General features: G+C 43.0%; 2 protein-coding genes across 10 annotated transcripts in view; one reads left to right on the top strand and one right to left on the bottom strand.

Moving 5' to 3' along the window:
• The window catches only part of LOC147006655 (short transient receptor potential channel 4-associated protein-like), a 28,328-nt gene extending 11,670 nt beyond the window's left edge, over positions 1-16,658 (bottom strand). The window contains exons 1-12 of one of the 7 annotated variants that reach the window (XM_085868270.1): positions 16,300-16,658; positions 13,743-13,871; positions 12,683-12,799; positions 12,514-12,574; positions 11,794-11,849; positions 10,485-10,613; positions 8,122-8,323; positions 7,722-7,862; positions 1,736-1,869; positions 1,513-1,629; positions 1,074-1,132; positions 430-531 (exon numbers count right to left, since the gene is read on the bottom strand). In XM_085868270.1, the coding sequence (XP_085724396.1) occupies positions 430-531; positions 1,074-1,132; positions 1,513-1,629; positions 1,736-1,869; positions 7,722-7,862; positions 8,122-8,323; positions 10,485-10,613; positions 11,794-11,849; positions 12,514-12,574; positions 12,683-12,799; positions 13,743-13,871; positions 16,300-16,452 (1,400 nt within the window). In that variant the 5' untranslated portion in view covers positions 16,453-16,658. Of the gene's footprint in view, positions 1-429; positions 532-1,073; positions 1,133-1,512; positions 1,630-1,735; positions 1,870-7,721; positions 7,863-8,121; positions 8,324-10,484; positions 10,655-11,793; positions 11,850-12,513; positions 12,575-12,682; positions 12,800-13,742; positions 13,872-16,299 lie in introns of all 7 variants that reach the window. The other 6 variants (XM_085868269.1, XM_085868264.1, XM_085868265.1 and 3 more) reach the window with 6 other exon arrangements.
• The window catches only part of LOC147006654 (interferon regulatory factor 2-binding protein 2-A-like), a 61,005-nt gene that overhangs the window by 30,887 nt on the left and 3,942 nt on the right, over positions 1-26,176 (top strand). The window lies entirely within an intron of this gene.

Genomic DNA, 26,176 nt, shown 5'->3' with positions numbered 1-26,176 from the left:
TAACTGTAACACTTCATGCAGGAAGAAAGATTGGAACGTATTGTGTAAATTCCTTGCACATCACGTACATTCGTGCCGTTTACATGACGTATTTCGACCCCATTTGAGGTCTGCTTCCTGTTCGTTTGATTTCGATGTCGCTGATTGTTCGTGGAAATGTAATGCCTTCCTGAAGTATTGTTGTCACAAAACAACAACATTCCTTTTCGAAGAGTTTTTAGGAACTCTTTGGAGTTTTCACGGAGCTTTTTGGGGAATGGATGAATGGCCGAAAGCTTCTGTATGAACACTACTCCTTGTGTTTATATCTGCGTGTGACATCGATCGAACCTGCGATACGACGATGAGGAAACCCCAAACGGTGGATATGCGCTTGCCGTGGCTTGCTGCCGTTAGAATGATGTTGAGTCGCCATGGTGAACGCTTTACCTGTTCATGCCTTTGAGAGCCTTGGGTTCATGGATGTTCGCACGAGCAGCGATCGTGCTGAGCTCGGAAAGTTCCTCCTTGTTTAACAGCAAATACTTGTTCCTGACACACAAACACAGCATGCGAGAGCCAGGAATCAGTAAAAACAGCCGACTACTTCGGTGGAATAATATTGTAACATGGAAGGAGGCGCGAGGGGGGGGGTCCATAGCTAGACTGTGGTAATTGTAACAAGGTCTGGGTGTTTCGAGCCAGTTCGAGTGCCATGTAACAGGGACCTGTCGGAGCAAGTGGCCTTGTAAATATGATGCTGAGGAGGCAAGTGCGTGTAATTTATAGACGGCGGAGACAAAGTAAGGAATTGAAAGTTTCAAGTCACATTGAAGCGGCTCGGTGGGACAAGCTGGCTGGCCAATGCGTGTGAGCCATGGCAGCAAAATGGGCTGTGGAGCCTGGAAGTCTGTCTTTTATTAGGAAACCAATGACGGGGCCCGTGGCAGGAAAAGGTGATTCCGAAGGACAAATGGCGGTTCTCGAAGTCCGGAGGGCCAACGGACCAGGGGTGGACGAAGAGGATACACTCAAATGAAAAGAGGATACACTCCAATGACCCCGGACCCGCGACCCCGGATGCCCGTCCTTACTGGTGATGGGCACTGAGAATGTCCAGGAGATGTAGAATCTGGCTTTTCAGCGCCACCTCCTGGTGAACAAACATTACAAAAAAAAAAAACATGTGATGTACACGTCATCCTTCAGTTATAAAAACGAGGTTGCAAGTCACGTGTCTCGAGGTCAATGCTCCTGGAAGAGCGAGACAACAGAAGGTTCAGGGCAAACTCACGAACAATCGAGCAAAAAGAGAGAGTGGTGGACAAAAGGTGCAGACAGATGTAAAACACAATGAGGAAGAAGGGGAACAAGCAGGTGGGGTGAACGCAAACACACAGGAAGCACATGGAGTAAATGCAGAGAAGTGGACAAAAGGGGAAGTTGAGTGGGAATTACAAGGACAACGGAACGATAAGGGATGGATTGAGGACGGCCATCTTTAAAAACACAAACGTCAGGCTCACAGCTCACCCGGTTAAAATTCCAGGTGTGGAATGGTCGCGATTGTGCAGATATCTTCCACGTGAGCTCATCGAACAGGTCGCTCAGGCCCGGGATGAGTTGGACTTGCGAAAGCAGCTTGTGCACCTGTGACGCGCAACACAATGTACACGACCATTAAGGAAGGGTGTCGGAAACGTGCGTGCACCACGTGCAGGGCGAACACGGCACGACCGTGCTCTTCTGGAAGTACCCGGTCCCGATGCTTGCCGGTGAGGAGCAAGGTGAGCATGGACAACATCTCCTTCTTGCAAATCAACTCGTTCATTGGTCGTATGGACCGCGGTAACGTGAAGCGCACCTGTCCCTCGAACGGAAACACCAGCTCTGGGGAGAGAGAGAGAGAGAGAGAGAGAGAGAGAGAGAGAGAGAGAGAGAGAGAGAGAGAGAGAGAGAGAGAGAGAGAGAGAGAGAGAGAGAGAGAGAGAGAGAGAGAGAGAGAGAGAGAGAGAGAGAGAGAGAGAGAGAGAGAGAGAGAGAGAGAGAGAGAGAGAGAGAGAGAGAGAGAGAGAGAGAGAGAGAGAGAGAGAGAGAGAGAGAGAGAGAGAGAGAGAGAGAGAGAGAGAGAGAGAGAGAGAGAGAGAGAGAGAGAGAGAGAGAGAGAGAGAGAGAGAGAGAGAGAGAGAGAGAGAGAGAGAGAGAGAGAGAGAGAGAGAGAGAGAGAGAGAGAGAGAGAGAGAAAACAATGTCTACAAGTATCCTTGTCGTTCTTGGAAAAAGTACACTGACATCTGTAGATGTCCTTGTCTTGATGTGTGAGACATATACAAGTTCCGACATGAGACTTCGATAACCGTCCAACGATTAAAAACAAAATTCATGAATACTCAGCAGAGGAACCAGTCCATTGTGCTTCCACGATGTGAAGGGCAGCACTTTCTGGAGTAGAACCTTCGAGGTCACCTCAACCCTGAGGGCATTAAAGAGCAAACCACAAAGTGTGGAATGGCTCACTTTGTAATATCAACCAGACACATGACCCTCTTGCTAAACGTTCTCGCTGAATTTTTTTTTTTAAACCAACGACACGGCAGCGATCATGTTGATTATCCTGCAACTCGCTTGCTTCCTGGAAGCTGCAGATTCAAATCTTTAATTGTGCTCCTCTCTCCCGGATTTGAACCCACAACCTTCTCGGCTGTCAATCCGACGTGCTCACCGCAATGAAGGAGGTTAAACATGGAAATAATAATAATAATAATAATAATAATAATAATAATCTTTCAAGCAAATTATAATCGTTTCAACCTGCGAACACATTGACGCACGGGGTCAACAGTGGGCCCTCCATTGGGCATCATTTGGTGGACGATTAATAACTAATAGGTACCCGCGGAAATTCCACAACAAGTAAAATGTGACTTCAACAACAATATCTTCACCAAGGACGTTCCTTGTTTGCTTGTCGCACCATGTCGCGGTTGCAAGCTAAAATCATTGTTTGGGACATATCAGTTGTATCAATAACAGCCTCTGGTTACTAGTTAATGATGTGAAGGTGAATAGTTGACAGCGGTTGGCGTGATGGCACGAGTTCGAATAAAACTGAAGTCACTCCGTAACGTTACGGAGTGACGTTGCTTCATCAATTCCCAGAATTCACCAAAATCCAGGCATTTCCTGTTTCTCAAAGTGATGCTGATCATCAAACTGCCTCTCAAGGTTGAACAAGGAAAAAAAAACAATTAAAAAAAGACAAAATATCATGTCCCCCGTTGTTTTAGTCATTTTGCTGTGCGGAGTTAAAGGGCGAGCCCACGTACTAAAAAAATCTTTGATCGCATCACGAAACAAAGCGATGTGGATATGTACACCATCATGTGCCGTCTTTGTGCCGAGTACGAATAAAACATGTTCCTACACGTCCGAGATATGGTTGCGGACGCACGCACGCACGCACGCACACGTATACGAAAATCGAGACCAAATCCATCAGCCCCCACCCCGTTTCGGACCAAGTCCAACCAGGGGGTGGGGGGGTAATTAATAATCCTTGTAGCAATAATCCTCATAATAATCCAGGGGGAGCTAATAATCCTAATAATCCTGGGGGCTTGTAGCAATCTGTCCTTGCCATTAATGTGCTCGATAAATTCCACAACGTTTGCGTTGTCGGTCATTTTTTTGCCGCATGTCGTGGAAAGGGAGCGGTTGACGGGATCTGCGGTAATGATAAATAGGAAGGTCCGGTTCGCAAATCTCTCTGGTGCTCCGGTCACGGATGCGAGTTTATTTTCCCGGGATGCTTCCGAGCGCCGCGTCAAAATCGAAGTTCAGCTTGTTGAGGCCGCTGACATCAAAAAGAAGAAGGCCGAGCTGGAGCAGACAATGCGATGGGGGTGACGTCTCTTCAGAGATGAACGAGAACTCAGATGACGCACTGTGTCCGACCACTGAGTCCACACGAGGTTGAAGAATGTGCCACGGATTCCACCGCAACAACATTTTGACGCTTGTCAGCCTTCATCCTCGATTTCCCGTTCCAACTGAGCAATCAGCTGAAAACAAATCCGTTGAAACAAAGGCACGTCACGCTGGGTTCGTTCTCGAAGAACTTGCGATCAAGAAATCCAAAAGACTCTTCCCCGCTCAGGTATATAATCCAAGTGGCAGATGAAGGTCGCATGGAGGTGTCTTTCCTGCGAAAGGTCGGGCTGGCTGCGAAGGCAATATATTTTTCCAGAAGTGGAGGATAAATGTTTGGGTGGACAATGAACACGTGATCGCTTTTGACGATCAAAATCACGAAACATTCGCTCGTGACATCCATCGTTGAAGACCTGGCGTGAATGAATGATCTCAGGTTGTGTTCCAGACAAATCAAGCTCACCGTGAACATCAAATTTTCATCCTCCTGTGCTGTCAATTCGGATATTCAGTTCGACATATTGTTTTCAAAGCAATCTGAAGACGCCGAAGCTGATGATTCGGGTCAAGATGAAGATCTAATCTCTGAAGTTAATGGTGTGTGTAAACACTGAGCATCTTTACCACCAGCACCGACGGTGGACGTAGGTTATGTTTTCATCCCTGTCTGTCTGTTTCTTTGTTACTTGGCAAAAAAAAAATATTTTTCCAAGTATGTTGGTCTGTAGCGTTTGTCTGTCCGTCTGTCTGTCTGTCTGTCACACGATTTTTGGCCACAGTCTTCAAGCAATCGTTCCGGAAATTTTTAGTCTATGTAATTGAACGGTAAAGGACAGCAATGCTTAATTTTGGTGAAGATCCGAATCCGGATCCAGATCTGAGAATTCTTTCAATGATTCTTCACCGTTGAGAGATCGGACCAAAAACGATACGTCGCGTGTGTGTGTGTGTGCAAAGGTTATGTTAAGGGTTAGAGTTCAGGATAGTAGGGAAAGGCTATTAGATTTCAGGAAGGTAAACTTTGAGGGTAAGAGGAGAGAGTTGGGTGATGTACATTGGGAGACACTAACAACAGGACAATCAGCATCAGAGAAATGGGAAACCTTCAAGGACCAAATGTGTGGAGTGTAGAGTAAGTACATTCAAATGAGGTGTAAAACTAGAAACAGAAAGAGACCAAGGTGGTTTGAGCAGTGAGATAAGGAATACTTTTAAGGAGAAACAGAAGGAATTTATTAGGTTTAAAATAACAGGACCGGAGTTAGATTTGTATCACTCTCGGAGGAAACGGAGGCAAGTTATGAAAATAACTCGACAAGCCAAAAGAGAGGATGAGAAGGACATGGCTAAGAATATTAAACATAATAACAAGGCTTTGTTGAAGTATATCAGGGGAAAAGAAGAGGTGAGGACCGGTGTGGGCCCATTGAGGAATAGCACTGGGAGAGCGGTTAGTGAGGAAAGTGAGATGGCAGGCTTATTAAACGGGTATTTTACTTTCAACTTTTACACAAGAACGGTCAAGAGAATTGTCAATAGCTGAGAGTATCGATCGAGGAGGTGAGGAAGAGCTTTTACAGAAGATCCAGGTTGGAGTGGAGGAAGTAAAGGATCAGCTCGGTAATCTAAGAGTAGATAAGGCTCCGGGTCCAGATAATATGCACCCGAGAGTATTGACGGAGGTGGCTGAGCAGGTAAGCGAGATGTTAACGGATATTTTCAATAGTTTCCTGGAGTCAGGACAGGTACCGGAGGATTGGAGAGGAGCAAATGTAACACCATGCTCTAAGAAAGGATCCAGAGAAGAATTGGGAAACTATAGACCTGTCAGCTTGACTTCAGTTGTGGGGAAGGTGTTGGAGACGTTAATTAAGGACCGGATGAGGACCCATTTAAATAAATACAAACTAATTAAAGGTAGTCAGCATGGGTTTACCAAAGGTAGTTCCTGTTGAACAAATCTTTTGGAGTTCTATGAAGCAGTGTCTGATTGGGTGGATGAGGGAAAGGCAGTGGACATCGTATATCGAGACTTTAAGAAGGTATTTGATAAGGTACCACATCGGAGGTTGTTGGCCAAAGTGAGGCCTTGTAGAGTGGTTGGTCAGGTAGCTAATTGGATTGCAAACTGGCTTAGTGATCGGAAGCAAAGAGTGGCTGTGAGTGGGAGGATGTAAGTAGCGGGGTACCTTCGGGATCAGTACTCGGACCATGACTATTCATGATTTACGTCAACGATTTGGATAATGGGGTAAAGAGTAAGCCTTCCAAATGTGCAGATGACACAAAGCTTGGAGGTGAGGTGGATAGCAGAGGGGGTGGTGATCAGATTCAGGAAAGTATTGATACTTGAATAGATTGAGTAAAATATTGGCAGATGTATTTTATCCTGAGCCAGTGTAAGGTGTTGGGGTTGGGAAAGAACAATGGAAATAGAGATTACAGGATGTAAGGGGTAATGTTGAAGCGTGTCACACAGGACAAGGATCTGGGGGTGGTAATAGATATGGGAGGTAAGCAGGTGGCACAATGCCAGGCAGACACAGGTAAAGCAAATAGGGTTTTCAGCTGTATAAGGAGGGGGATCATATATAAATCAAGAGGTGGTATTAACATTGTAGAGGAATTTAGTGAGGGCCACATGTAGAATATTGTGTAGTTTTGGTCACCACAACTCAGGAAGGCCATAGATGTCATAGAGAGGGTTCAGCACAGGGACACGAGAACGATTCCGGGCCTAGCAAGACTCAGCTATGAGGAGCGGCTGAAGGAGACAGGGCTTTCTACACCACAAAGGAGGCGGTTATGAGGAGATATCATCGAGATGTTTAAGATAATGAAAGGAAAAGATAAAACAAGTGAAGATGAATTATTCAACAGAGTAAACAGTGATAGAACCAGGGGCCATAGCTTGAGAGTAAAGAAGAGGAGAGTTAACATGGGAGTAAGGTTGGGGTCTTTCACTCAGAGAGTAGTTAATGCATGGAATGGCCTCCCTGGAAAGGTAGTGGCAGCAAAAAAGTAGATAAGTTTAAATTAGAATTAGATAGGGACCTGGAAGTTGTGGAGATAGAGGGTGTGAGGATGTTGATAATACTTTTCGGTAGTTTGAGCATTGATGGGCCATTGTGTACGGAGTGCTGTTGGTGGGGGTCTTGTCAAGTGTGGTTGTGTGGTTGATGTTGTTTGTTTTTAACCAAGCCCATGCCCCCTCCCCTGAGGGGAAGAAAATTTTTTTTTTAAACGACAAAAAGTACAAAACAAACAAAAGAAACATATTTTTTTCATTAATTAAAACTTTTTTTTTTGCATTTCCTTCCTTGGATCTTGTGCGGATGGGTTGGTGTGGTGTTTGCGCAGGCATGATGGGCTGAATAGCCTCCACCTGTGTTGGATTTCCTTGTTGTTAAATTAATTATCTTCTTCATGCACAAATCGAACGCCAAAAATTAAATAACGACAAATAGTTCAATTCACAATCTCGCGAGATTCCGTCGTCTCTATCTTCAGGAGGATTAAAAGCGATTTACTTTGAGAAACAATTTGTCATGACAACGTTGTCGGTGCTGAACAACTTGGTTAACATTACACGAGTTAATGAGTCGAATATTAACACCAATCCTGGCAACACACTCACAAGCACACATTTCAAAAGAGAAAAAATAATAAAAAAAATTTTTAAAACATCATTTCCAGCTCAGCTCTTTTTAACAAATGCATGTCCGACCAATATCCAGTGAAGTCAATGCACACTGATAAAATCAGAATTGCTTGGTTGATTGTTCTGTGCCGGTGTTATGATTAGGCCTTGCCATTTGTCGTGATTCCCTCTTCCATGAGCATTGCCAGGGGTGGAATTTCATTGGCCTGCAGGAACGTCAATGAGTTTGATGATTTCTGTGTGGCCAACTCGCAAAGGCGTATCACGAAACCAGGGATGTTCACGAGTGTAGCTGCACACACACGTCACAGGAAACACCGAGCGAACATCAGCTGAAAGACAACACGATCAGTGTGATTTTGGCTTCCTTCAACCCTTGGAATTGTCGGTCCACATTAAAAACAGGTATTCTGTCCAGCATTAAAAGGAATAAAACAGACCAATGGTTATAGCACACATATCAACAACCAACCAACTCGGCACCTCAGGTCTGAAGCGAGAGAGAGAGAGAGAGAGCAGACGGTGTGTGGCTTTTACTGGTGTGTACTCACACTGGTTGAGGTCGACAGAACTTGGGCCCACATACGGGTGCAGCTCCTCGTTTTGAGCCAGCGATGTGCGCTTGCCATCATCGTAAGGCTCCAGCTCCGAGATCGTGACGAAGACAGCACGACAGAAGTTCACAAACCGGTGCTGATCCAACTTGGACACAAGACACACCAAGTCTGGTACCTCCTCGAGAAGCACCATGTCCTGATTGTGAAATGAAGGCCTTGCATCAACTTACTGGGACGGGAAAGTGTTAATGCATGGAAATATGCGGACGAATCGGAGGGACACGTCTAACTCTCAGATAACTTCTACGACAACCTAACCCTGAAGTGGAGCCAGAAACAGCAAGACAGGAGCAGGTGCAAATCGATTGGGCCAAGGTTATCTCCACGTCCAAATATTCACAACAACCGAAATGTTTAAGAAGACCAAACTAAACGGGGAGTTCAGAAACATATTGAACCGCGAGTCACATTCCAACCGATGTCCATGCCGCCAGCCAATGCTCGTTCCAAAAGCAGAAAACACAAATCAAATAAAAACACAACACAAATCGTCTGGCCAGTGTGACGGCAGTGATGGCAGGGTACCAAGACGTCCCGCTTTGATTGGACACCTGACCATGACCCTGACCCATGACGTTTTAAAAATTATTATTGATTGTCAAATTTAATTTAGAATGCGATTAAATTAAATTCAAATCAAATGGGTCCAGTCCTGCATTGGAGAAATCAGAAGGAACCCGAACAAGCAAAAAACAAAGATGAAGTCATCAGGAGGAACCTGGATAGGATTCTCATTTCAGCTGATACTCCTCTGCCCTGAAACCCATCCAGGCACAGCCAAGTGAACATTAATAAATAAATAAATAAGCCCAAATCAAAAAATTAAATAATTCTGGCTGAAGTTTCCCCTCGATCTGTCCAGCCGTTCTGGAGAAGATCTTCAGAAGGTTTGAGAGTAAATCCCATATGGCTTCCAAACCGTGTGACCTATGACATCATATGTGTGAACCTTTTGTTCCTCACGGATAGGCGGTCACACGGGTAAAGTTTCGCCTCGATCTGTTCGGCCACTCACAGAGAAGAAGACTTTTGAAGGTTTTTTTTTTGAAACAACATCATAATTATATAATAATTCTGATAAAAACATTCCACATGAGTCGCGGTTGCGGTTCCAAATTTCGTCTCAATCCGACAAGCGGTTGAGATCTGGGTCGGTAAGTTGACCGATTGAGTCAGTCCCAGTGAGTCAAGATGTCTTTTGCGAAAGTGCCATGACAGGTGAGAGAGGTACCCACACCCAGCCAACTGGCATGATGACAACTGAAGTCACCACTTATGAGGAAGAGATAGTTCGGATGAGAGGATAGAAGTTGGTCCATGTTTTCAGATAGTGAGGTGTAAATGTTTGGTGGACGGTACAGTACACATATAAACATGAGGTGGGAGTGGAGGGGAAGCCGTAGCCAGAGGTATTCCTGAGGGTGTGGAGGAGTGAGGGCAATGCATGGTGAGTGAGGAATAGAGTCTTTAATGAAGAGAGCAACTCCTCCACCAGGACGAGGCTCAGGTCTGTCATACCGGAGGAGAGAGTAACCAGGGAGAGATACTAGGGAGTCAGAGAGGTCTTGAAGGAGGAATTTTTCTGTTAGGTAGATGATGTCTGGTTCGTCAGTGGCAACCTGTTTGGAGAGATCTGTCAGGTTTGAGCAAAGGACTCGGATATTTGAGGTCCACACTGTTAAGGAAGAGGAAGGGGAGGAGGTTTTGGGTGCAGGGGGTGGGGAGGTGGAGGGTAGGACGAGGGAGCAGAGGGGGATAACAGGTGAGGGGTTAGGAGGAGGTAGATTTAAGGAGGTGGAGTGAATTGGCACTGAAGTTGGTTAAAAAAAAGGAGGATCGATGGAACACGAACATGAATTACTAACTGGGATTTTAAAAATGTTAAAGTCAGGGATGTGATTAAAGATATTACGTGAAGGATGCAATGAAGGAGAATGAAGGAGAATGGAGAAAATAAACGTTGTATCATTGGGACGTTTTCGGGGAGCAGGCAGAAGGAGGAAGAAAAGTCAGTCGAGGACGTCACGTGGTTAGGTGGTATTTTTTTTTGTTTTAAAGGTATTTTTTTTGTTGTATATTTTTTTATATTGTAAGACATGAAACATGAAGATAGTTGAGAGGGATAGAAGGAGGATGGAGGGAAAAGTGGAGAAAATATAAACTGATTGATGGTAATAAGGAGCAAACACAACAAGGCCGAACCCAAATTACTCAGCAACACATTAAAATGCATCAAGTCAATCTTCACCAAACCGACCCGGTTGATAGTCTTCAGAAAACCAAGCGAAACGACTCACTTTATTTGCGCACAAAACAACCCCCATGACGGCAGTTGCTTGCAGGCAAGCGTGCTCCTCGGAGAGCAAAGAGAACAGGAACATGACGAAGTCGGACCTCTTGGAGAGCCGGTGTGCCACGCCATCCGTCTGCAGGCACGCAGGTGAACGCTCGCTCCAAAATCGCACACCTTCACCAACCGAAGCAATATGTGGGATGCGAGACCGACCGACATAATTCGTTGACACTGCACGATGTAAGACAGCAAGCTACGGGTGTAAATCCACATTGTTATCGGTTCCCTTCGACGTCATCAAGTTGTTTACAAATTTAATCTCATTGTCTTTTTACATCCTTTGTTCCCTCGAGCTTCATCACCGACGTCCTTTGTGTTGTGAAATCCTTCCATGAGAAAGTCCGCTTGGCAGCCGGTGATGCAGCCACACGAAGAGTGCAATCGGTGTTTGAACAGTTATCGAGTTCCCAATTGATCGAAGCAAGGTCACGTGCTTTCATCGAATAGAAAAAAAAAAACGTGTTAGTGCATGTCGAGATGGATCAGTAAAAAAGTGAAAACTTGAAAAGACATGGGGTCTCGGGGATGGTCAATGGGGGCTGAGGCTGTGGATGGAAGGTTTGTATGAGGTTAGGAGCTCAGGTGTGCCAAGGAAGGACTTTGGGTCCTGTTGGAGACTGGCTTTGGAGGCCGGCTTGGAAATGGACACAAGAACAAACAAAAAACATCCACAACTTTTTTGAACCGTCTTGCTGTGGTGGACATCGTTGTTGGCCCCCATCTCTCAACGGTGAAGAATCACTTCGCAAGTTAAAAAAAATTATTGAATCCAGATCCGGGTTCGGATCTTCAAGAGCATCAAATCAATTAATTTGTCCTTGTTCCACACCCAACATTCCTGTCCACGACGTTTCGTCTGAATCCGTCCATAAGTTTTTGAGATATCGTGTTATAAATCATGTTTTTTTGCCCGATCACTCAATGGTGGAAGGATCATTTAAAAATTAAATAAAAGGTTCATTAAAAAAAAAAAAAACTCCATGATCCGGATCCGCATCCAAATCCTGACCAAAAACGTGTGTTGCTCTCTTTGGCCGGTCACCCACGAACCAAAAAATTCAGAACGATTGCTTCAAAACTGTCGACAAAAATTGTGTGACAGACTGACAGACAGACAGACAGACAGACAAACAGATGCTGCAGACCAACATACTCGGTGAGATACTTTCAAAATACTTTCTCTAAGTAACAGACAGACAGGAGTGAAAACATGACCTCCGTTCACCTCCGGTGTCGGAGCTTACAAAACGTACATAGATGCAGGCACAGTGCAGCATCTCCAAGGCAGTTTTCGTCAAATAATTTTGCACTGAAAAATAAAATAAAAAAACAAACAAACAAATAAATTAATAAAACGTGTCAGATATTTAAAAATTCATACAATCGACCTATGACGTCACAATTATCAAAAAAATATTCTCCATGGGTGGGGGTGGTGCTCCTTCCCTGAAGATTTTGTATCAATCGGACAAGTGGTTAGCGAGAAAAAAAACGTGAAAAAATAAGGTGGGTTGAAATAACACCAGGTGGGTTGAATTGGCCTGTTTTCCTTCTGAGGCCAACAAAATGGCTCCCGGCTCACTGGTGTAATAAGCCGTTCAAGTTTCCTGCATCGGAGTGTCAACCTGCCCGGGATTGTTATCCTCAGCCAAATGAAACTTCCTTGGTTGCCCTCTGTGCCTCAAGGTGTGAAAGGATTGGTTATTTGTTCACTTGATTCCTCTGCAGTGGCTCAGAAGATTTTATTTATTTATTTTAAATACAAAATTTAACTGTTCATAATATCAAATTAAAATTCCACTCTGGGTTATATAATTTGTCAAAACAGCTAATCCATCAAATATGACATTTGGTGCAACAACTTCATGAAATTAGTGCTCTTTCATCATGGAACTCTCAAAGGTAAATGAACATGACGTCATCAATAACCAATCATTAACAGCATGCCCAACATGCGCTGCAATGCTGCTTACTGCGTTGGTGGAGATTCACATGCGGATGCAGTGAAGGCCTCATTATGATCTCCACGACGAGCTGGAAAGCACCACCACAGTTAGCAACAGGAACATCTGAATCGCTAATAATAATTAAAAAAACGAATAAATAAATAAATAAATCGAGCCCGAGGAGAGAGATCCCAACCTCGACACCGCCAAACATGTCGAAGATATCAGGGTTGACGAACTTCGCATATTGTGAAGGAGCACCATCTGCGGGTGCCGTATTCATTCGTTTTGCATTGAGCAAGTCGTGCAGTTCCTGTGGAATGTCGCAGCAGCGTGAGTGGCCACCTTATCAAACCTTGCTGAGCACTACATCACTAAAAATAAACTAAAACTGAAATCATCATTCAGGCGAGATAACACGCCGGATTAACTGAAGTGTCAACCCTGAAATTATGCAACAGGTGGGATGAACAAAGCGTTGATCAAACTATGGTAACCGCTGCAGTGGGAAGGGGCTGATGTTTTGGGCGTTAATCCTCTGTTGGGGAAAAATGGTAAGACTGGATAAGGGAAAAGGATGATGGGGGATGGGAGTGATCCAGTTTTACTTCTCATCAGAGAGGATTCCAGGAGTCCCAGGTCAAAGTGAATGGAACTTGGAAAAAGGGGGAAAAAAACAAGGAGACAACCAAGAAACAAAAAGGGGTGAGAAGGGGGGGAGGGAGAAAAAGAGATTTTAAAAAGGAGAGAAAGAAAAAGAGAAGAAAAGGTGAGAGAACAAAGGGGAGAGATAAAAGACAAAATAAAACAAGAAAAAGTCAAGTGAGAAAAACAAATGAAGAGCGCATGAAAAGCGCTCATCAATCTCATGGGGAGCTATCATCCCAAATCTGAAGATTACATTGTGCTCTTTCCGTTTGACCGTCCGTGGTGGTGAAATGGAGGCAAATGATGGAGACGGTCACGTGACTGAATGAATGGGGAAGATTGAAGCGTCGAGTGATTGACTTGGAGAGATTTGTGTTGTTGGGTCACACATCAATGAAGTATAAATTCCACACACTGTATTTGAATTGCAAACCTCACTCAACGCCCTCGTTTGCAGACATTTCACATTTCGCAGGAACGTTCGACATTTTCATAAACGACAAATCAAATAATATTTCCCAGAAAAATGACAGCCTCCCCCTCACCGCACCCCCATTCCCTCCCTGAATGAAAACACAGAATAACAATGATCGGACAGGATTAATTACTTTGAGGGTGGCCGTGCATGTGTGGTAATTGAAGTTGAAAGGTTCGCTGTTCTCGTGCAAATGGTGCAGCAGCTGTGGAATCTTGTGCCATCTTTTCCTGTCCCTCAGTGAGCACACACCTTCTGGAAGCTGGAAGAAACATTAGTATATTTCTATATATAGATGTAAGTATAAACAAGTAAAGGAATTACCTCTTTTTCTTCGACCATAACATGTGTGATATCGACTCCGACATCTATACTAATAAATCTCAATGTGTGTGTGTGTGTGTGTGTGTGTGTGTGTGTGTGTGTGTGTGTGTGTGTGTGTGTGTGTGTGTGTGTGTGTGTGTGTGTGTGTGTGTGTGTGTGTGTCCTCCATAACTCCAAAACCATGAAACCTAACAGCCTGAAACTTTGCATGCAGACGAAGCAAACTCCAAGGAAGTGCAAGACTGAAAATTGGGTGTTTGGGTTAATTAAAACACCCCTTTTGAAGATCATTAATGGCAATATTTAATGACATCCTTCATCAGGCGACCCTCAGCCAACTCGCTCTCTGGGGTCTTTAGGCGTTCCCTTGCTAACCTCGCTGGGGTCTGAAGCCGCCATGTTTTTTGGCCTGCTCAACCATGCCTTGACTTGGAACATGCCGTGACTTGATTCTCATGGGCTAATTAAAGTATATAATACAAGGAAATCAGACACAGGTGGAGACACAGATGTAGGGATTGTTATGTGATGGCAATACTGTAAGCTACTCTCTAAAGTCGAAACCAACCTCATCCCTATCTTGTTTAAAAACTTTTTTTAACTGTAGTTTGTCATCCCTACATTGCTTTTTCATTTAGCATCAATTTTTTTGTTCACTTGTTTCTGTAATTTTTATATGTTTAATAACAGAATGGTATGGAACTCAGGGGACACCCAATCTTGGAGAAAAAGTGCCAAGAGATCTTCGTCAGCAATGTCAAACACTGCACGTCTTCCTGCATGTCTTATGTAACCCTGACTGTATCATGTTGCTCTGTCTTCTTAAGAAGGACTTGGTGGGAGCCAATTATTTTGTTTTTTAATTAATTAATTTTTTTTATGCAATATGACTGCCAGACCACGTGACCAATGGCGTCATCTTCATCAAGCCATATTTGCCATGGGGAGTTGACAAATTAGTTAAATTTCGCATTGATCGGTTAAGCGGTTTCTCCTACGAAGATTTTCAAAGACTTTTCCCTTCGATCCAATATGGTTGCCAGACCACGTGACGCACGAGGGTCATTGTTATGAAAATCCGATTCAAATTTCAAGTCAATGGGATGAAAATTGAGGATTTCAGAAATTTGGCCTATGTTTACCTTTCGGCCGAAGGTGACCTCAAAAATAGTTGGTGGTTGAATTCAGCGACTTGATATGCAAATCGTCTTTTAAATTACTCGTCAATCGGATGAGAATTGGGGATTTTAGAAAATTGGCCGATGTTGACCTTTGGCCTGTGTTGACCTCAAAAGAGTGACCGCTGTATCACATGGTCATATAACATGCGGTGAAGTTTTAATTTCCTCTGCTGAATGGTTTCAGCGGAGACACGTATGACATATAACATACGTAGTACGTGCATGCGCTACCGATCGCTCAACCCTGCCTTTCACTTCGTGATCGCAGGGTAATGATGTCTTCATCCATCCAGCCTCAGGGCACACAATGACTGTACTTAGAAATGTTCAAAATAATTACTGTGGATTCACATCACACCCTGCATTGCGAACCGGTGATGATTTGTGCAAACGAGCGAAATAAACCATTAGCTCTGATTAATTGAACAATGAGTCCACTCGACGCAGTATGTCAAAACAAAGATGAAAAGGAACACTGAACATCGGTTCAAATATTCATTCAATTCAGTTGGAGTGGATAATCCACCGTTCAGGTTGTTCTTCCTGATGCCAGATTCGCCGACGTAGCGAATCTGCCGCCGAGAAACCGCGACTCGAGAAGGTTCTTGATCACGTGGTTCGCTTTTACAGTCAATATAAAAAAAAATACTGTGACTGTCAGGAGAGCTCGTGATCACGGGCGTCCACCCGTGAGAAGCACTGGTACCTCACACTTTTATTTTCATCAACATAACGCTGAAAAAACGAGGGATTTCCTGAGGAATATGATATTTCTGCCGATATTATTTGATGTCCATATAATATGTGCAATACTGAGGGAAATGCATTGAGTCCCCGCCCCCATCAGGATGATTGACAGTCGCACAGCCCCGCCCCAACAGGCTGATTGACAGTCGTGCAGCCCCGCCCCCATCAAGCTGATTGAGTCGTACAGCCCCGCCCCCATCAGGATGATTGACAGTCTTACCAAAGGATGATGTCTGAGGTAAAACTCTGTCGGATGGTCCCGGAATCATTGCAGCTCGGAGTACGAGCATCCTCTGTGATAAATTATATCCACATCGACACAGTGTACACATAAATAAACAGATATTATATCGACATGAACAGGTATTTCGTCACAGGTCACAGGTCAAGTTCACGAAGTTCCCAGTTTCGTCCATTATTTTGCTCAAAGATCCGAACCTGGGCCAGGCCGGTGAACCTCGTGTCGCCTCGCCTTGCACCGTCCACACGGAGCAGCACGTTGGCTGGGCCTCGGGGTGCCGGAGATGACATGCCGTCCGAGCTTCCCTGGAGGCGTGAACGACGAACTCCCCGTCCCGCCTTCCCTGCCATGGCCCTTGCTGACACACGTGAAATCGCCACAGGAAACGTGTTTCGGTTTTTAAATTCTGTTTAAAAATCCTTCTTTTTCACAAACACACCTCATCGAGCTCGTCTGAAACGTTTTTAGCTTTTTTATATTATTTTTCCATTTTAAGGAACACGACTTGATAACGCGCCTCCCGATCCGCCGTCGGAAATAGTCTTCAACGTCTTCTTATTATTATTCAAATAAATTATTATTCTTCTTCTTTTAAATTCTTCTTCTTCTTCATTTAAAATCTTCTTCTTCTTCTTGACTGTTTTTTTTTTACGTCCTTTAACGTCCAATCAATATATATATACTGCATTGTATCTTCCAAATTAAATGACCTAAACTTTCATCGAACATTCTGAGAAATGTCCTCGGACGTATTTATAATTCTGCTTCATTTATCTATTTATAATTCCAGTAATCTCTGTGTGTCTGTTGTTCGGTAGTTAGTCGATCCAGTCAAAAAAAAAAAAAAAATTTTTTTTTTTTTTTTGAAATTTGTTCGACTCTTATTATCAGTTTTTCCGTCGATATGTTTGTCTGTCTGTCTGTCCCTCTGTTCGGTCCAGTGCTCCGTTAATACAATGGCGATTTCGATGAAACTTGGTTGGAAGGTTCATACCATGACCTAGTTGTGTGCAAATGAGAACCGTTGCTATGGACACCACCGTTGCCTAGCAACGGGACTTTGAAATTTTTGAAAAATTATAAAAAAAATTATTTTTTCGAAAATCAAAAATCGGGCCACGAGCGACTGTGGGCAGTACATTCAGCCATATTGTCAAAAATTTCCAGCCGGATCCTATGAAAACTGTTGGAGAAGATAGACTTTGAATGAACCCTGGTTGAAAACAATAAAAAAACGAAGTTCGTTATATCTCAGAGACTATGAGTCAGATATACATGAAACTAGTATGGTAGGTTCATGGTATGTCCTAGTTATGTGTGACAAAGAACCGTTGCTATGGACCCCTCCGTTGCCTAGCAACGGCCGAAAAACCTCTAAATGTGGGGGTATTTTAACGAGAAAACAATCTGCAGCATTAACCCTTGAAGCTAGAATCATGAATTTTCTTGTGCTTAATCCTCAGGTCATTCCCCATCGAACGGGCCCATCGCGTCGGGTTCTATTGGGTAATCGACTACCCATGTCCGCCTACCGGCTTGTCTGTATGTGTGTGTCTGCGACCGCCGTTTCTCGACGACCCCTGGTCCGATCTAATTGAAACTTGCCAGGAATATCGTTGGGGACCCGAGGATGTGCCTTTTCAAGGTTTGATATTAATCGGACGAGCGGATCCCAAGTTACGGCCATTTATTTATCAACCAATGACAGGACACGGTGCTATGACGTTCCTATTGATGTCACAATTAATTTTTTAATTTTCTTTGCACGTACGGGCACGCACTCGTAATTCAAATTTTAGTTTATTTTTTAGTGTTAACAAGCATTAGCTTTTCAAATCACTGGGCCGCGTATGACGTTGTCATGACAACGGGAAATAAGTCAGTGAGGCGCAGAGTACGGGACACAAGTCAATGGGACATACGGCCACACGGGTCAGTCATTAGAAGGACAGAACGTTGGACGAACAAACAATATGAAGATACAAAGTGAAGGAGCCAGTGTTTTTTCAGACACCACGGATCCCGCCACCACCGGTCATGATATGAAGATCCCGACCGAGGAGACCCAGGTCAACGTCCATCTTTCCGTGGACTTTGGTGATCCAAAGGAGGGTCAGAGCTGAGCTGGAGGCACAAAAAGGGTCTCTTGTTGGTCTCATGGTCTCTTGTGGGTCTATGAGGGAGACGTCGTGGTCTGCAGTCAACAATTTCCAGTCTCCCAGTCATGTAGTCATAACTTGTGTTACGAGCCAGGGGGGGGGGGGGGGAGGGTGGTGATGTATAGTGATCGTGGATCGTGGGGAATGTTGTGTATTTATTTATCTTTACATTTGTACAAATTAGAGATTTTATTAATTTTCAAAATGGTTTTAATATATCGATGGATGGGGTTCGCACAAATGGATGACGTATTTCGTTCATTTTCACATCAAAGACCACGAGAGTGTTTTCCTGTGTCACCACCTGGAAGGATCATGAAGCGGAACGATGTTGGTGGAGGATGTGTAAGCTTCGACTAGAATGGTGTGAGTGGAAGATGACAACTATATTTGACCCGAAGGTGATGCGGCTTTGAGCAGGAGTGATTCAAGTCACGTGTGATGAAGTGCAGCTGCTCCACTGTGGGTCACCAAGTTGGGGTTTACCCCCATTTGTCATGTGCTCAAAATTGTGATAAAATGGAGATGGGAGCTGAAGTTAAAAAGGTGGTGGCTGAAGATCGAACTGAGGAACCCAGAGTGAGATGTAATGTTGAACAACATTGATGAGGATCCAGAAAAATTGTTGAAGAGTCGGAGTTGGAAGACCGGAGGGTGTTGTCCCGCTGCTTGCGGATCCCATGGCCTTGTGTGCTGCTCGGGGTATTTGTCGTGGCTCCGTGCTGCTTGTTTGCTCATTCGACTTGAACAGCCCAGCTCAGCGGATTGCAGGTTCAGTTTGAAGGGGAAACCCTTGCTCCTGCTGATCCCTGCAAGCGATGAAATCGAACCTCAAATATTCAGTGATGTCATGGTTCGAGCTACCACTCTCAAACCCGACACAAGATTACACCAAACACTCTGAAAATGGGACGTCCTGCCTCCTTACCTGATGCTCGACATTTAAAAATGTTGGAACATGGACAAACGACCATCGGTCTGCAATCACCGTGCAAGCTTTGATGGGCCGAAAGACCTCCTCCTGTGTCAAAGTTCCTTGTGAGGAATCTCGTGGAATAATAAAAAATTATTTCCTGACCTGGAAACTTTATACTCGAAGGGGAAAGCCTGGCCAAAAAAAACAACAAAAAAAAATCATTCTCCTTTTCCTCTTTGTATTGTTTTTAATTTTAGAGCCGCGTAACAATACATTTGCCATGTGCTGCGTACGTACTTTGTGTATGAACGCAATGTCAGGTGTTATCACCGGGTGATGGAGGTCAGCATGACATTGCTCTCCCCCCCCCCACGAATTTTGTCCTCCCTTTTCTATACCTTCCCCATTTTGACTTAACGCCCCCCAACCTTACCCACGTGAGCCAACGGGACTCGAACTCAGGAGCCGAGGATCTAATATTGTTCCTGTTCTGGAAAGAAGGGAGAGACGCCGACACCTCAGGACGTGTATAAAGGTAATAATTGCTGTTTCAATGTCCCACGTGTTAAATTCCCATTCAGTTGTGGGAAAGACTTGCACCAGCTTGCTGCCTTTCTTGCCGGCTGCACGGGAAGTGACGTCAAAAGGGGGAGGAGTCGAGAGGGTTTGGCGCGAAAACACGAAACGCCTTCATTTTTCTCATCTCTGATCTCTCCCGTGGTGAAGAGACCAGACGGGTGTTAATGATGCTCACGGACTTGTCTGGGGCTGGGGCAGCACCGATGGATGGAATTGCTGACGCTCTGCCGAACAGTCAAGAGGAAACCCTGAAGACTGCGAGGAAACCAGGCCTGAACTCGAATCGTTGATTTCTCTTTTTTCATTTTGTTCCTTACTCATTTATTTATTTTTAAAATTTGTTAGTTTAAAGTCTCCCTTCCTTCCCTGAGCTCGATGTGTCTACGTGTCGGCCTTCGTCGGATCGTTCTGTGCCCTCTGTGTGTGTGTTATGGTCTCGATGACAAATTCAGCCATTTCAGGACAAAGCGTGCTTTAGCGTCATGATGAAGTTTTTGGGGTTGATTCATCATCTCTGAGCTATCCTGAATCAGAATCAGCCGGGTGCCGGACTCGCACCCTTGAGGAATTTTTTTTGGAAGCGAAAAACAAAATGGCCCCCACCGATTTTCGATAAATTCTGTTTTGGGCGATGTCTTCACTTCTAATGTACTTACAAACAAAATGTTGGTGTCTACCACTATGTTTTCATGGTCAAGGAATCCGATAATGATATAATTGAAGGTGTATATATATATATATATATATATATATATATATATATATATATATATATATATATATATATATATATATATATATATATATATATATATCTTCTCATATTTTCAAGTTGGCCACCATTTTAAGATGAACTAGAGGGGGAGCACTCGGTCGAGTGCAAAACCTCCGCCACCAATACTGCTGGGTCACTTAAGTGAACCTGATATCCTATTAATTTTAGGTCAAAACGGACCAGACTCGACTGAACCACGATTGAATAAACTAAACTAGATCGATGCGCATGTAGAAATGCAAAAAAAAAAGGTGCAAAATTTCAGTTTTTTTTCTACAACAATTTCTTTTTGGGGGGGGGGGTTGGAAATGACTTAAAACATGTGGAAATGCAAAAAAAAAAACTTAAAATATTTTTCAAAATCGAATTTTTTTTGAAAAAAGTTGCAAAATTTTGTTTTTTTTTCTCTAACAAATTTTTTTGTGGGGGGGGGGGTGGAAATCACTTAAAACATGTAGAAATGCAAAAAAATTCAAATATTTTTCAAAATCGAATTTTTTTTGAAAAAAGTTGCAAAATTTTGTTGTTTTTTTCTCTAACAATTTTTTTGTGGGGGGGGTTGGAAATCACTTAAAACATGTAGAAATGCAAAAAAAATTCAAATATTTTTCAAATATCGAATTTTTTTTGAAAAAAAGTTGCAAAATTTTGTTGTTTTTTTCTCTAACAATTTTTTTTTGGGGGGGGTTGGAAATCACTTAAAACATGTAGAAATGCAAAAAAAAATTCAAATATTTTTCAAATATCGAATTCTTTTTGAAAAAAAGTTGCAAAATTTTCTGTTTTTTTTTTCTCTTACAAATTTATTTATTTTTGGTTGGAAATCACTTAAAACATGTAGAAATGCAAAAACAAAAATTCAAATATTTTTTCAAAATGGCCGCCATAGCGGCCATATTGGACTTTGGACCAAGTCCAAAATCTAATGGCATGATCCTTGGACCATACCTAGTCCCCCCACCAAGTTTCATCGAAATCCATCCAGGAGCTTTTCCGTAATACTGTTCACAATGGCGATTTTGCAGTTCCACTGATCACTTCGAGTAAGAAATTTAATTTGATGAACCCTCAAATATTAATACTACGGACAATAACAGTCAATGACGGCTGAAGTAAGTTCCATGCAACGATTAATGAATTGATGATTAAATTAGAATACGATTTTTACACAAATATATCCGGACACGTGTGGAGAGTTGACTCTGACTTTGGGTGATGTGTTAAAGTAAGTTTGTACATGTACTGTACATGATTTTGAAATTACCTTTTATTTTTAGGCAAACAAATATTAACCTTGTTCAGGATGCAATTATATATATATATACACACCTTCAAGTTTCATCATTATCGGATTCCTTGACCGTGAAAACATAGTGGTAGACACCAAAATTGTGTTTGTAAGTGCATTCGAAGTGAAGACATCGCCCAAAACAGAATTTATCGAAAGTCTTCTTCCTTCATAATCTTCTTTTTCTTCTTATGAACCATCCAACTCATACACCAAGTTTTTGATGATTCGTCCCGAAACTTTTTGAAATATCATTTCGTTTTTGGCCCCAAGTCTCGATGGTGAAGAATCACTGAGGAAATTAAATAATTATCGGTTCTGGATCCGGATTCGGATCTTCCCCAAAATCGAATCGATTCGTCCTTGTCACGCTCCCAACCTGTCCACTACGTTTCGTCCGAATCCGTACACAACTTTTTGAGATATCGTGCTTTCTATCGTTGTTGGGCCGATCTCTCACAGATAGCGGAGGTAATAAACCTCCTGCACGTAGAGGAAACTTAATTTTTTTTTTATTAGATTATGTGGAATTTAAATTCCATACAAGATATTGTTGTCATGCACCATTTGTCTTTCCGTCCTTCCATCCGTCCGTCTCCTCGTCCGAAATCTTCGGCCAAGCCGCCGGGCCAATCCGGCTGAAATTTGGCAGCAACGTTCCTCTTCTGACTGGGAACAGGGATTGCAAAGCTCGTTCTGGTCACGTGATTTGAAGTCGGTCAAAATAGCCGACTTATTTAATCTCTTTACAAATCTTCTCCTGACCCACCAGTCAGAATGCTACCAAATTTTGGTTACAACATTCGGACAGGGTCATGATGCTAAATTGTGGAGGCCGTGCAGATCACGTGACCGGAAGAGTGTCAAAATGACGGTCACGTTAATTCCTTCAAAAATCTTCTCCTGACCCACCAGTTAGAATGCCACCAAATTTGGGTTACAACATCAGGACAGGGTCATGATGTTAAATTGTAGAGGTTGTGCCGATCACTTTACCGGAAGTGTCAAAATGGCAGACTTAGTAATTTTTTGGGGGGGAAATCGTGGAAATTCCTTCAAAAAATTTCCTCTCCAGACCCACCAGTCAAAATGCTTCTAAATTTGGGTTACATCATGAGGCCAGGGCCCAGATAAGCTACAGGTTCAGTGGACCTATTTTTATGATTAGCTCACCTGGAACGTAGTTCCGGGGAGCTCATGGGATGGCGTGTCATCCGTCCGTCCGTCTGTCCATCCACAAATACTTGCAACTCCTTCTCTGAAACTACACATACAATTTCAATGAAACTTTACCACAACCTTCATAACCCTGTGTGTTCGAAAGTTTGTTCATGGCATTAAAAAAAACACCGGGCCCGAAGTGGGTCGATGCGTGTTTTTCCCCCAAATCGAGATATTTGCTTTCTTCTTGAACTACACCCAATTCTGATGAAACTTTACTCCAACCTTCATCACCCGTGACGTACCAAAGATCGTTCGCGGCATTAAAAACAATCAGGGTCGAAGGGGGGTTTGTGCTGGTGGTTTGAGTGACTGTTGCTCCTGATCCAGGTGAGCTTCAGGATACGCAGTCCAATTATTAACCCCCGTTGAACTCAGTCCGAAACGGTGGCTTCTGCATTTGGTTTCGGTTTTCATACCCGTGTGCGCGTGCGTGCGTTCGTCCGCAACCGTATCTTGGACGTGTATGGACCGATTTTATTCCTACGTGGCACACCTCACATAAGTGGGTCATTTTTTTTTCGACATCAGACCCAAGATGGCCGACTGGCGGGCATTTTCGTTGTCGAAATATAACCCCGGAGTCGAACACGTGCTCAACTATTTCTCCGACAAGCATTCACCGATTTTATTCGTACTTGGCACACAGATGGTGAATGATACCTCACATGAGCACGTCGGTTTCAGCAATCAACGTTAACCTTTACAAGAGGATTCCGAAGGACAAAAATGAGGCTGTCAATGTTTTTTGACTACAAATGTCAAAGGTCAAGGTGACAGTGACGTCATTTGCATGATTTTTGTCACACCTCTCAGGCTACCACCTGACGCCTTGTTTCTTTTTTTTTTGTTTGTGAACAGGATTTCTCAAAAAGTTGTGGACGGGTTCAGACGAAATTTCGTGGCGAGCTTGGGTTTGTGACACGGACAGAATTATTCGATTTTGGTGAAGATCTCAATCCGGATCTGGATCGAAGAATTTTTACACTGATTCTTCACCATTGAGTGATCGGATTACAATGACATGGAGTGGGATGTCTGAAAAAGTTGTGGACGGGTTCGGACCAAACATAGTGGGCCGGTTGGGTATGTAACGAGGAAGAATTTATTTAATTTGCTGTAATAACGATTTACAACCTGATGAGGGAGTAAAACTTGAAGGATCACATGATATTCTCGCACAGCATTGAGGTTCCTAAAACACAAAGCCTTGTTGTGCTTTGCTTTCTTCTTTGCTTTCTTTGTCTTTGTCTTTGTCTGAAAAAAGAAAGTCTTTGCTTTAACTTGCTTCCAATTTCTTTGTCATCGATTTGTGAGATATGGATTAGTGATTAAAAGGGTAAAAAAAATAAAATTAAAATGTCTCCCCGTTTCTGTCTTCACCTGAAATATTTGCACTTACTTTTATTTTTATGAGTCGGTGCAAATTATTTTGGGCAAAGAAGGCAAACCTTGACATCGATCAACGCGTAAGGATGGTTGGTATTCATCAACTTGATTCAATATATTCCATGAAAATTGTCTGCTTCACTAACTGCTCCATCATTGCTGTTTGTTTCAAGGACATTTAACACGTTTATCGTTCGTGTGTTTCAAAGAACCATTTCCCTGGCTCATGTTCTCGGAGTTATTTAAGAAGTTACAGGAGTCAGATTTCTTTCCTTTCATTGCCTTTTCAAACTCTTATGATGATGATTAATATTATTATTATTATTAATATTATTTTGGTAAGTGTCACTGTCGCTTAATGAATGTAGGAATGTTTATTTATTTGTTTTATTGAGGCATTTTGTTCACATATTGTCATTTGAATAATAGGCCTTTGTTTTGTTGCTTGCACTTTCTTTCTCATTGATTTGTGAGATATTATTTCATGATCTCTTCTTTGAAAACATTTTTAAAATGGCTCCTGGTTTCTGTCTTTTCATGAAATATTTTCAATTCCTTTTCTTTTTATCAGTAAGTGCAAAAGATTTTGGGCAAAGAAGGCAAACCTTGACGTCGATCAACGTGTAAGGATGGTTGGTATTCGTCAACTTGATTCAATATATTCCATGAAAATTGTCTGCTTAACTAACTGCTCCATCATCGGTGTTTGTTGCTCGGATGTGAATAAGTTTCTCGTTCGTATGTGTCAAAGAACCATTACCTTGGCTAATGTTCCCACACGGTTTAATCAACAAATAACAGTTGTCAGATTTGTTTCCTTGCATTGCCTTTTTGTAGGTTTTCCCTCTTTTATACTATGTTAGTGTTTGCCCCTCCTTTATACTACAGGGACAGTTATTATGATTATTATTAAGAAATTGTTATTTTTTAATTTTTTTTTGCAAGCATGCATAATATTTACATAATTAACTCACTGACTTACTGATATTGATGTTTGGTACCTTCCAGGTGATATAGAAAGCTGAAATTTTGCGTGCTGATGGACATCGAAGCCAATTCGCCGGGAAAAATCACAGAACCTTTGGAAAGCGTCTGTAAATTAAATTATAAATAACTGGAAAAAAAAAAAAAAAAAAACATAGAGTGACCTGAGACAATGGGGAAGCATGGTTCATCATTGCTTACAATGTGTAAACATACCATGCTAGTATATGTACATTGTACACAGTACATATCTCTCTCTCTCTCTCTCTCTCTCTCTCTCTCTCTCTCTCTCTCTCTCTCTCTCTCTCTCTCTCTCTCTCTCTCTCTCTCTCTAGATCTTAAACATTGTCACGTGTACGGCCGGTTAAAACCGACCGTGCACGGATGGCCAAACGGTTACGGCCCGAAGCGTTCGAGTTTTTGGCGGGAACCTTTCGCTCGCCGGGGTTAATGCAAAGCAACGAGAGACTTGACTGGGCATTTTGCAGGTTTCATCACCCGAACCCCCCCCAAAAAAAGTACAACAATGCAGGAAATGCAACAATAAATGAAATAATCAAATGTTTAACAATTATGTACAAGGAAATGAATCAAGCAAAAGCAAATAGGAGGCATCAAGAAACAATTAAATAAAGGCCTAAATGGAGCGCTCCCACACAAGGACGCACTCGACAAACAGAGGGGTAGGTACAAGACACCCAGGAAATCCCAGAGAGGCCAGGCTTATGTGTCCGGTGAGCAGGAAAAATGTCCCTTACGAGCT

Source organism: Eptatretus burgeri, unplaced genomic scaffold (assembly GCF_056783735.1).
Source record: "Eptatretus burgeri isolate ZD-2024b unplaced genomic scaffold, Ebu_testis_v1 Ebu_testis_scaffold_3157, whole genome shotgun sequence".
Taxonomy (NCBI): Eukaryota; Metazoa; Chordata; class Myxini; order Myxiniformes; family Myxinidae; genus Eptatretus; species Eptatretus burgeri.
Note: the sequence above shows the minus strand (reverse complement) of the source record. Positions and strands in the feature narration are given on the sequence as shown.